The sequence below is a fragment of the Phlebotomus papatasi genome, chromosome 1 (assembly GCF_024763615.1).
Source record: "Phlebotomus papatasi isolate M1 chromosome 1, Ppap_2.1, whole genome shotgun sequence".
In the NCBI taxonomy this organism is placed as follows: Eukaryota; Metazoa; Arthropoda; class Insecta; order Diptera; family Psychodidae; genus Phlebotomus; species Phlebotomus papatasi.
Genome location: NC_077222.1, coordinates 2,075,135 through 2,088,377, shown reverse-complemented (window position 1 = coordinate 2,088,377; position 13,243 = coordinate 2,075,135). Strand labels below are relative to the sequence as shown.

The 13,243-nt window shown below is 32.3% G+C and overlaps 1 protein-coding gene across 4 annotated transcripts in view; it reads left to right on the top strand.

Annotated features, from left to right (window-relative positions):
- Nucleotides 1–13,243, top strand: part of LOC129799871 (uncharacterized) — a 149,555-nt gene that overhangs the window by 89,731 nt on the left and 46,581 nt on the right. For all 4 annotated transcript variants that reach the window (XM_055844140.1, XM_055844137.1, XM_055844139.1 and 1 more), the window contains exons 6-8: nt 9,676–9,794; nt 9,902–10,113; nt 10,264–10,496. In XM_055844140.1, coding sequence (XP_055700115.1) covers nt 9,676–9,794; nt 9,902–10,113; nt 10,264–10,496 — 564 coding nt within the window. The remainder of the gene's footprint in view (nt 1–9,675; nt 9,795–9,901; nt 10,114–10,263; nt 10,497–13,243) is intronic.

The window sequence follows — 13,243 nt, the reverse complement described above, 5'->3', positions numbered from 1 at the left end:
AAGCAACTCTTTTAAATATTTTTCCTAAACAGAAGTATAATTAACTCTTTAACATCGATTCGAGTAAGATTTACGCGTTTATTTTTCTGAATATATCAAATAGAAAACTCATTGGCCTCAGGCACGACAAAACATTTATCACAAATTAACAAACTTTTGGCAAAACATTGGAACACTTAAGAAATTTCGTCAAAGTTTGTTAAAAGTTTGTCAAATTAAATTGCTTTCAAATAGAATAATCAAGAAAGGCTTTAAAGTAGCTATTTCAACGTGAATCTCAAGCAAGAGAAAGCTTTCTGGAATATTGTATTGCCTATCAAAGAAAAAAATCGTAAATTTTTCGTAAATGTTTGTAAATTCCTATCGTATAATTCCAAAAAAAGTTCGTAAAAGTTTGTAATATCTTCACAAACATTGTTTGTAACCTGATTACTTGACTTGCATTTTTTGTGAGTTTTCAAATATGTGTTCGTAAATGTTCGTAAAATTTTGTTATTTGTTCGTAAAGTTTCGTCAGACAAAAAATATCAAACAAATCTTTGCAAAATGAGAAAAAAAATGCTCGTCAAGTGATGAAGTTACGAACAATGTTTGTGAAAAAGTACAATCTTTTACGAACATTTTAGTGGATTATACGATTACGAACATTTCGTAAATCACTAATGGAAATATACAAACATTTACAAACAATTTTACAAAAGAATTTTTCAATATTTTTTTAGAGTAAAAGGTAAATTCACTTTTTAACTGCTCCAACTCCAGGAGATAGCAGTTTCCATTTAATAAAGAAAATGCACATTCTTGTAATCCTAATGCATCCCATAGAATTAATTTTGCAAGAGGATTCAAAATTTATTTAATTATTTTTTAAATAATTCCACAAAGTCCAATTTTATTATTTTTCCTTGACATTTTTTTATTTGGCTTCATTTCTGAAACTTTTTCTGAACAAAGGATTCATAAAAACTTTCACGCTTTGTCATTATTAAAATATACAACCCATTTTTCATAATTTTCAATTTCGGGGCAACTAAATAGCTTTATAACATAAAAATATTTTCACTGTGTAATTAAAGCAAATATATTGCTGAAAATTCACCGGTGCTGGCAAGTTTCCACGTGGAGGCACTGTTTGTAACGTGAGTGGCGCTGGCAACTGTTCTCAATATTTAATTCTGAAGCTTTTACTCGGAAGTTTTGGCGAAATTCAATAATTTACTCATGAAAATATCTCTCTGACCATAAAAGAGGAAATAAATTGCCAGTATTTCCATTGACATATCGGCAAACCTTTATGTGAAGGCACTGTTCTTCCCTATAAGTGGCGCTGGCAACTGTTCTCAATATTTAATTTTGAAGCTTTTACTCGAATATTTTTGGCCAAGTTCAATAATATACTTATGAAAATATCTCTTTGGCCATAAAAGAGGAAATAAATTGCCAGTATTTCCATTGACATATCGGCAAACCTTTATGTGAAGGCACTGTTCTTCCCTATAAGTGGCGCTGGCAACTGTTCTCAATATTTAATTTTGAAGCTTTTACTCGAATATTTTTGGCCAAGTTCAATAATTTATTCATGAAAATATCTCTTTGGCCATAAAAGAGGAAATAAATTGCCAGTATTTCCATTGACATATTGGCAAACCTTCATGTGAAGGCACTGTTCTTCCCTATAAGTGGTGCTGGCAACTGTTCTCAATATTTAATTTTGAAGCTTTTACTCGAATATTTTTGGCCAAGTTCAATAATATACTTATGAAAATATCTCTCTGGCTATAAAAAAGCAAATAAATTGCCAGTATTTCCATTGACATAATGGAAAACCTTCATGTGAAGGCACTGTTCTTCCCTATAAGTGGCACTGGCAACTGTTCTCAATTTTAAATTCCCAAACACTTACTCAAAAATTTCATCTAAATTTAATGAATATTTATTTTAATGTTCCCTTGTTTTTTTCTCTCAATTTCTTGCCATTGTTCTTGGATGTATTTGCAGTTTGCAAAAGTTCCAAACCATTTTAACTATCCAATAAACTATTTTAAATTAATGTTGAACAGTCAAAATGTTCGATAAAATTCCAATTATCGGTTTTGTACTATTCATTATCGCTTGGAAATGATTCAGACTTGTTGAGAATTTCAAGACCTTTCAAATAAATTCAGTACTTGATAGAATCAGTAGAGTTATTGCAATAAAAGCAAGTTTGAGTTTGAATTAAATTCTTGACGGATTTTAATTTAGAAAATTTATGAAAAGCAAATAGAATTAAAAACCCCTTTTATATGACAGACACGTTTGCTGAAATTGCTATCAATTCGTTGATTTATTTGCCGCCAAACCACAAAACGATTTTGTATGAATTTTCAATTAGGGTGAATGGCATTGGATGTAGATCTAATATTTGCAAGTCTGGCTAAAAAGGGGGGACACATTTTTCTTGCTTTGCCATTGACTCTAAATATGCGATACCAAAAGGGGGATGGCGAGGTGAGGTTCTTTGTGGGAAATTGAGGGATGTCAATGTCGAGGACAATTTGGAAACAATTGATATTGAATTTCAATGATATTCACATGGGAATGGTATCTTTTACCTCAAGGGTATGTAGCTTAGGAGCAGTTTCTTTTTTTTTAAAGATATATAACAACATAGAATTTGGATGAAGATCGAGAGGCATAAACAAGTTTTTTTTTCCTGTGACTTGTCTATCCATAAAATGAAATAGAAATTCATTCATGCCAAATTGGTTTCGTCTTTCACGGGATATATTCCTTTAGAATTCCATCCCATTTTCCTCATCATTTCCCCATCCACAAAAACCAAAGGAAAGTCCAAGAGTTGGATGTAATGCTTGAAGGGAAAATTTAAACATTTTCACGTGTCACAATTGCAATTTTTTTCCTTCTCTCTTGGCTCAGGGTTTTTTTTCTTTCGTTTTTTGATGTGTCAGAATAAAGAAAGGAATACGAATTGTTGTAGATGTGTGCAGAACGACCATGGTTATCTTTTACGGTGACAGGAGTCTAATGGAGTTTGTGCGTCGTTTGAATTTTAAGTGCCACTTGATTTCTCTTCTCTTCACACACATTTTACCTTTTTCTGCGCATTCATTTCCGCTTTTCTTTCACCATTCCCTTCCTTGGAAAAACTGGGAATTGTTCAAGTGACGGACCTCCCGTCCCCCCCAAGAATGGAGGTATAATGTTGCAGGAAAGACTAGAGAGTAGCATGAGAAGGATGTCACTATTTATTTGCAAGGGGCTATTACCCTGGGCATTACCCGGGCTATTGCAAATGACACATTTTGTAAAAACCACTCAAATTCGGAATCACATGGCACATTTTGCAAATCTTCTTACAAAACGTTCCAAACGTTAAAACATTATTACACGCTATTTCTAAGGTGCATTTAAACGAGGGCATTTTCGAAACTTTACTTGAGCTTTCACTGAGCTTTACCCCGGTACAATTTTGCCGACTTTCTGGCGCATTTTCAAATTTTGATCATCAGTCCAGTAGGGGAATTCTGTATCAGTATGACTATGTCATATGACCAATTTAAAATTTTTATGGGGTAAGTTCGGAAGAACCTATCAAAAACTCGGCCAATATCAGTTTCTACAAGCTTCATAGAGCTGATTGGAATGTCTAGGGGAAAGTGCTCTCCCTTCGAACGTTCATGCCTTCGAATAATGTGAATTTTTTTTTAGTTTTCCTAAGATTCTTATACATTTCTATTAAATATTAGTTGGCTTATCATCAATTGTTGATAATTCCGTGATAATTTTGTGTAAATCTTTTACGAAAAACAAAAGAAATTCAAATTATTCGAAAGCATGAACGTTCGAAGGGAGAGTACTTTCCCCTATATTCGATGTTTACTTGGCTTTATTGTTGTCCTACTATCGAATTTATCATGAAAATTTGTCATATGACATAGTCATACTGTTACAAAATTCCCCTCCAGGCATGATAAATTACTAATCATAAACAAATACACTCAATCCCGGCATTATGCACTTAGGGATTATACACCTGAAGAGATTATGCACATACAATTATGCAAATTTGCCTACTTTTGGGAGTCAATTTATGAAATCATTTTTGAAATATACGCCTGAATGTATACTATTTTGTGACACGAGCAATTAGAAGACACTATGCTTATTTTTTAGTATAAAACTTTAATTTCTTTTTATTAGGGTAAAAATTTTAAATATTCTAAAAATTTCTTGAAGAACTCTGGCCACAGAGTACTGTTTGTTGAGGAATTTCTTTTAAACAGTTGCATCTTTTTACTCTGACTACTTTTACCATAATTGTGCCACCAAATGCCTCATAATTCCTGTGCTCCTTATTAAGAAGAAGTGGGGCAGCTTTAAAATTGGGCATTTTTCTCTTATTTTTTAAATGAAACTGGGCCTTATCATGATACAATTTAAATCCACAAACCTCTTCAATTTTATTTTTTTATTATATTTTCTATTATTGTAAAAGTAATACGGAAAATACCGCGTAGTCACCCTACGTAGCCTTTTTAGCAGTTATTCACAATAAAAAGAATTATTTTTGTTCATCCAAAATGAGATTTTCGAAAATATTTCGAAATTAGAGCTTTCAATGATATATTAATATGCGCCGAAAGATAGGCAATAATACTTTAAGCGATTTTTGCAAGTGTGAGCTTTTAATTCGAAATAGAAATATCTCACTAAGATTTCTCTTAATCGCCTATCTTCTGCCAAACTAAAATAACACTTTTCGAAAGCTCAATTAGTAGTGTTCAAATATTTCGAACACCAAAGCCCTTAAGGAATCTACTGCTTTTCGTTTTTGACAAACATTAAGTGCTATCAATGCGGTTTTTTTCAGGAGTTTTTATGGTTTTAGATAAAGGATATTTGTAAAATTGCTTTGTGTTTCCTGAACAAAATGTCAAAGAATTGCTTTAGACTTTGTCTTACGATGTTTCTTTAAATTTCTAATAAAATTATCAAAAAAACCCGGCAGTAGAACGAATTTGAATTAATTTCATTAACCATTTTTAATGTTCCTTTTCACCTTTATAAAGTTCCAATTCTCAAAATTCAAAAATTCAAAATAGAGTCTGCTAGACTTTCTGTTTCAGTCGAGACACAAATGTGAGAATTGTAACAGCTGACTGTGAGATTTAATTCAGACACAAACCGCAAGAGGATATTTTTCAAGACTTACTGGTGCATTTTCAAAATGCTTTTGTCTAAAAGCAGGCTTAAGGACTAGAGAGTTAAAAATTGAATATCAGAGAAAAATTTCTGACTCTACACTCTTAGAAAAGTTTAGACATAATTAGTAATGAAAATTAGTTGATCGGATGATTATTATCAAATATATTTAAAATAGGTCTTATAATCTTAAAACATTTTACACATAATAAATTTATTAGTAGTGAGAACATAGGGCAATATTTACGTGGATAAGTTGCGGCAATTATTTCATAATAAGTGAAATCGATATCCCAACTAATATTGGTCATTAATTCCTTTTAGTTCTCACAACTAATGCAAATAAATGGGCCTATATTTTCATAAAGTTCTGACAACTTTTTCAATAGTAAAGAGTGGTTTTTTACTTATGTGTTGAAACTTTTTCGAGCTATATAGTAACCACAACTAATATGATATAATTATTACAGCCAATAAGATAGGTATCAACCACATTTATTTAGTTATTGGAACTAATATGTTATAGTACCCGTTACTATTTTAATTTAGTTATGATAACTAAATGTATAAGATACTGTAACTAATATTAGTCAACTATTTCATTTAGTTACCCTACCTAAAGATATAGATGGGTACATGCTTACCATACTTTATAGTTTCCATAATTGTATATGAGGTAGTTGGGACTAAATTTTTCTAAGAGTGTAGAGGGAAACAAAGAATTTTTCTTAGGAGAAAGATTTAATATCATAAATGAACCGCATAGAAATGTTTAAATCTGAGTATATTATGTATTCAAAGATGAAATATTAAATACAACATTACCATGATGAATATTTTAAGCCTTTTTTCAATCTTGCAAAATTATGTATGGATAATTGAATCCTTGAGGCCTACAAACCTGGAGATTAGTCAAGACTTTGTCTAATGCAATTAAAAGCGCAAAATCTCAAGATCTGCCTGTTTATCATTTGAAATGTTTAATTAGATAAACAAAACATATTCTAAATTTTGCATATTTTAAGTACTAAAAAAATAATTGTATTTCTGCGTAATACTTTCTTCTTTAAACAACCATTGATTAGCCCCTTGTTCATTTATCTTCTTCGTAGAACCACAATTTCAAATCTTTCTTTCAACTCAACCCCATTCATTAAACCACCCCAAACCACCTTCATCAAAATGCTTTTAATTTCTTCCACAAGTCTCACCATGATGAATTTCTATCATTAATTTGCAATTTTCATAGATATAAAATTTTCCTCCTAATGATCCACCCATCGCACTATTTTCATAGAATATTTTGCGCTAAATTGATTTATATTGAAGGAAAATGAAAGGAATTAATTCGAGCTTTTCCATTGACTCAAAAAAAAAGTGGAGAATGGTAAGAAAAGAGGAAAGTTGTAGCAAATAAAAAAAAACCGGGAATTACGATAATTATTCTTGCTCAACTATGCAGAAGAATTTATTTTTGTCAGTTGAGGGGAGATTTTCCAGTCGACACAAAGGAATTTTCAAATATACCTGCAATTTTCAGCACAAAAAACCATTAACAGAAAATGATAAGGAGAAAATATAAAATAAAAGACCTTCGTCATTAGTAATATTTTTCTATGCTCAATTTTATTTCTTGGTGAAGGATGGAGAGACCTTCTCAGTGGGTGGGATTCTCAATATCTCTGCCCTCAAACGAATTGTTCCTGTCTATTGTGTGATTTTGGTGAATAAATAGAAGTACATTGTAAACAGGGTGACCCAGAATAGGATATTTTTGAGATAAGCCCTACTTTGCCTGCCGACTTGTTTTACAGTTCCTTTTCTTGTTGACAATAAAATTTATGAAATAAAAACATCTAATTTTATGACATACTTTACTAGAGGCTACATGTACAAAAATATCAAAATTTAATGGACTTTACAGAAGGACTTTTAAATAAAATCCCTCTTTGCGAGTTTGTCTATTTCTCGAAGTCACATAACAATGTTTTAGGAACTTATCACATAAAAAATTTGTTGTTGATAGAAATTTCTTTTTCAATTTTTTTCTTTTAACTTGTCATTGCGGCAAATTTTATTATCTGATTTGGACAAATTTAGTTATTTTTAAAAGGTATTGAAATTGTTTAATTTTTTCAGAACATTTTAAGTTAAGCAAAGCGTCCCAGACTTTGCAAAGTGCTAAAACTCGTGACTGTTATACAGGCTTCAGACTGGAGGTTTAGCCCAGTTTCCGAAAGTCTCAAAAATCTAAATAACAAATAATTTTGTTGATTTTTTTTTAAGAAGTAATGGATTATTTGGCCTTAATATCCTATTCTAGCAACAATTTCCTCAAATATTTTGCCGGATAAGGAATTAGAGGAATTAAGCCAAATGGCTAAGCCTCAGGTCTGAAGCCCGTATTAGATGCTATCTCTCAAAAGTACTTTCGCATCATTTACCGTATACCGGTTCTCAATCGATTTAATGGATTTAATCGATTTAATTCGATGGTAAATCACTCGGAAGATCCCACAAAATAATTTTAAGAGTAACAAAATTGATTTTCGGACAAAAATTACTTGTCGGTTCATAACCGCTTCATTACCGATTCACAACCGATTTGAACGGACTTGTAAATCATTCAAAACATTGCCTAAAATAACTTAGGACTAATATAATTGAATTTTGAATAAAAATTAGTTATCGGTTATATAAAGGTTCACTACCGATTCATTACCGGTTCAAAACCGTTTGGAACTGACTCGGTTTTGTCGAAAATTCCAAGACCTTTCGAATGAGCCCAAATATGACCCTATTCGCCTGATAAATGCGCTCTCTAGAGCCATTTTTAACCTTTGACCTTGAAAACCCGTTAATAGGAATGTTTCAACGGTATTTTCGTATATGGTCAAATGCCCGCCTGGGAAATCTCTGAAACATATCCAAAAATGAAAAAAATCGCATGACGCATTTTCGAACAATCAAAAAAAATATATGGGAGGGTCATGTTAACCATCCTTATGTCGACTTATGGAGGTCCTCCTTAGGTCCCAATACGCTATCAAACGGATAAACGGTCAGACGGATAAACAGCGCGACATTTCTCAGAAATCGTCTGAAACACGAAGACTTGTCGAGAAAAGTGGTCCATCCGTGGAGTTCGAACAGTAACAATAAAAAAGATAGCTATAAAATATTTTGTTTCTTTTTTTTTACGTACACTGTGAGAAAGAATATTTCGTAAAATTATTCGTAGTTGTTTGTAAATTCTTATTCGCAATTTAAAAAATGCTCGAAAATTGTGTAACCGACACAAAAGTTCGTAAAAGTTTGTACTTTTCCTCACAAACATTTGTTCGTACATTTTTTGTCTAGGAAAAATTTACAAACAAATGACAAAATTTTACGAACATTTCCTCTACGTGTTTATTAACATTTACTAACGAAAGTTCGTAAAACAACATAACATACGGCCAAGAGATCATGTTACAAACAAATTTTGTGAAAAAGTACAAAACAAACTTTTATAAACCTTTTAGTAAGTAAGTCGCCAGTGGGAATTAACAAATAATTACGAATAATTTTACGAGTTTAATCTTTTAACTTATTTTCTGAAATGTTTCAATACCTTTTAAAAAATTATGAATTTGTTTGGTTAAATTTGGGTATTTTGAAAGGTTCAAACATTTGCCATAACCTTTTTATAACTTTCCGGTTAACTTTGGCCGATTTTAATGACTTAAGGCGTAAGGAGAGACTTCTAAAAATTCTACACACTTTAGAATATATAAATTTCACCAAATTGAAGCTAGAGGCATTTTGAACAATTATGCCAACATAACCTAAAATGTTTGGAGTGTTTATTAACCGATTTTGATGATTTATTTTGAGAAATTTAAGAGAAAGAAAAGGTTTGTAGTAAAGTAGTTAATTGGATATTGTCAAAATTTTGTCAAAAGGATGTTGTTAACCAATTTCGACCGCTCAGAATAAGAAACGAATAACTCCCAAAAATTTAAGTAATTTTTCTGACGATACCATTGACTGATAATTTTCACTCTAATGAAAAATATTATGTTTGAGTTTTGTAGTTTCCTTTTCCAAAACGGGTGTGCTTAAAAACAACTGGAAGTATAAAAAATAATTAAAATTAATTTTCAATATGAGAATTTAAAAATTCGTAATTTTTTAGCTTAAATATTTATCATATAGCAAATAGGATAGCAAATATAGCAGAAAAATTATTTTCTTTATGGGACACCGGTGTTCCAATCGTCCTTAAAGGGTTAACAAACTTCAGAGCAGAAGAGCACTCTACTGTTACTATTACGAAGTTATAATGTTCGAAAAACAACAAATTTTTCAAGGATTCTTTATTCTTTGCTAAATGATGTAAATTGGAGGCAATTTAGTGAGCTTTTAGAACGGAATTTACTTGCTCAATTTGATATCAAAATATCTACCCTGTGCCTTTCTTTTCTGTAGGTATGCAGTAAAGTGTTTGGGAATGCCTCTGCCTTGGCCAAGCATAAATTAACACATAGCGACGAGAGAAAATATGTGTGTGGGATGTGCTCGAAGGCCTTCAAGAGGCAGGATCATCTGTAAGTATATCGAGTAGTATTTGAATAATGGTCCAGCATTCACGACCAATACCATATTCACCATTTGGAAAATTTTCCACACTAATTTGTCCATATCCTGCTTTCAGAAATGGCCATATGCTGACTCATAGGAATAAAAAACCGTATGAGTGTAAAGCCGAAGGCTGTGGAAAATCCTATTGTGATGCTCGATCTCTGAGGCGACATACAGAAAATCATCATAGCTCGCTGGCAATGACACCAACAACCCCGCATTCATCATTGTCATCGTCAACAGGACCACCAACTGGGCTAAGCTTGTCACCAGCCACAGCTAGTGGTTAGTAAAAGCTCACCCAAAGTTCAAATTAATATATACCAATTCATTTCTCTCTTCTATCCTCCTATATATTTTTTTCTCACACACCCCGAACCACCATCCTCTTTGCAAATGCATTACAATTTCGTGTTTGTTGGGGCAACAAATTAGGTGATGCTAGTTCACCACATGGAGCCACTTGCATCCCTTTTAGTTCAGCCAGCGACATCAGTTCCAAACCCTCATCACCCAGCTCCCCAGCAGGAGTCGGCAATGAAGGACTCACACGACAACAGTTGGATCTCATCAGTCAAATTATGCAGCAGACGAAACAAGCCAACGCGGGTCTGACAGCCTCAGCTGGACAACGACAGACTCCGCGTCCCAGAACGTGGAATATGCAGGTGAGCCATCACCTAAATCCCTTTTATCTATTCCCAAATTGAACCACACGGAGAATTTATTGAGGGGTTAGTCACATGGGAAAATTCTTCCACTTGGAAAAATAAACGAGGAAAACTTACTCGAATCGTTGTTAAATTAACTCTTTTTCATTGTGATTCTCGATTAAGTATATTTTAGAGTTGATTTTACTTCTATTTAGATGTAATATTCGGAAGAGTTGTTTCAACTTTTAACTGCCAGAACTCCAAGAGAGAGCAGTTTTCTTTTATTCTAAAATTTACATGACAAAAGAGTGTAAATAACTCTTTTTAAGGGTGAAAATAACTCCTTTAAGAGTTCAAATAACTCTTTTTAAGAGTAAAAATAGCTCTTTTCAAGAGTTAACCCTTTAACTGTGTTATCACACTTGCACATTAAAATTTTAATATGATTCACATTAATTGTCGCTGGTGAGAGTCCAAATGTGTAATTTGTGTGTTTGAATCATTTTATATTCAAAATTTGATCTCTTTGTTGATAAAAAGGTAGACTTGGCCCGCAAAATTTGATATAAATTGATTTATAGCATTAATGCGAAAAATTAATGCGATTTTCTCTTTAATTTTTTAATGAGAAAAATATTTATGCTTTAGGTAAATTTAAACTTATTTTTGCAGGCCAATTCCACTTCTTTATCAATGAATAGAAAAACCCCAAATATTAAGTGACTCAAAGACACAAATAACACATTTGGATGCTCACAAGCGACAATTAATGTGAATCACATTAAAATTTTAATGTGCAAGTGTGATAACGCCGTAAGGACGATTGGGTCACCGGTGACCCAAAAATGAAATTTTTCCTACAGTCATCCAAAGTTGTGTTTTGCTCTAAAAAGTCAGAAAAAGTGATTTTTTCTGATCCCCGATTTTTGACCTTTTCGTCCTTAAAGGGTTAAAGGAATTCTGTTTTGGAATTAAAATAACTCTTTCTATAATGGATAGATTTTACAATTTTATATTTTTATTTTATAATTTTCTTCATTAATATTTTCTTGATCTCAAGTTCCCCATATTCCAAGCGAGATATCACATATGATGCCCTGCACACGTCTTTATGAAACACTGTTTGGCATATTTCTAATTGATTTTCCATTAATGAACTCCGTCACACGAAAATCTTCTTGATTGAAGTATATTCCTAAAAGGAAAACACTTAAGTTTCGAGATGAAATTTTACACCGAAAAAGAGTAATAATTACATCGATATTCGACGAGTTAATTCAACTCGCATGTAGAGTTGTTTTAACTTTATTAAGGGGATAGCGCGCTACTTTCGGACAACTCAAGCTTCGGACAATTCAATTTTTTCTCTATATTCTTTATGGATTTCACCCATGGCTCTTTTCTGATAATTTGGGGCATTGGACTAGCAAATAAAATATAATATTATAATAGGCTAAATTCATTTATAACATATTAAAAAAAATGATTTGTGCGAAACATAAATTGTCCGAGGGTAGCGCGCTTTCCCTTACTAAAATTTACAACGAAAAAGAGTAAGAATTACATTGATATTCTTCGAGTTAATTTAATTCGGCGATAGAGTTGTTTCAACTCTACAGTTTTTTCCTCAGTGTCAGCATTAAATTACTAACTTTTTTAAAGTGCGATGAAACATAGCCAAGAAAAAGATTATCGCATTAGAGGAAGATTTTCTAACTTCGCACTTACTTTGGCTTCAAGCACAGAGCCGAAAGCTCTGGAAAATTTGATGAGTTTTCCCTGGGTGAATTGTGTCCCAACGATTTTTGGAATCCTCATTTAGTTAACTAGAAGAAAATACGCTACCTTCGGATGACTCAAGCTTCGGACAAGTCAATTTTTTCTATGTTCTTAATGTATTTTACCCATGACTTTTATGGATAATTTGGGTTATAGGACTGGCTGTTACAATGTATATTAAAAAAGGTCAAACTTGTTAAAGATTATATTGAAAAATTTAAATTATTCGAAGCTTGCATCGACCGAATCCAATGGTAGGATCATTTCCCTTAGATTACGTAAATTTGTATTTTTAAAATTAAATTTTAAAAATATGAATTGAGCCGACCAGTGACCCATGGCTAGGCTCTCCTATCGTTCAGTATAACACAAACGCAAAAATTATTTTTCAATCGGTTTGTTCCGGAGGTCAGAAGCTACGCTAAGACGGCAATAGACAGGCCTGTTGGACAAAAGTCTATTGAAGCGATCAGAGCAAAAGCATTTCCCGATTCAAGTACAGTAGACTCTCGCTCAATCGGTTTTTTTTTAATTGGACGAAAAATGTTGTTGACAATTTTCACGTTTAATTATAAAGTAAATTTACTTAAATTCGCTGTAGTTCCTCTTATTTTATCATGATTCTTTATAATTGAGCGCCTTTTGTGGAATTTACAATGGTTTTGACGTCCAAATCTATCGATATTTTGGATGACATTTTGCCCCATATGCCCGATTGAGAGAGAGTCTACTGTAGCCTACTTTTGCTTTAAATGGCACAAATGTAAAAATCGAAATGAATAATTTGATTTGAATTGGATTGGATTTAACAGTCAGTAGGGTGGATTAGCCACTTATCGCCATGTTTAGGAAAAAGAGGAATTTATTTTATTATAACTTTTGAAGTCTTATTACAAGATAACTCAAATTTGACACAAAATTACGTGAAAACAATAGTTCTACAATTTAACGCTAGACTACTTAAAAAACTTTTTTTTTTATTA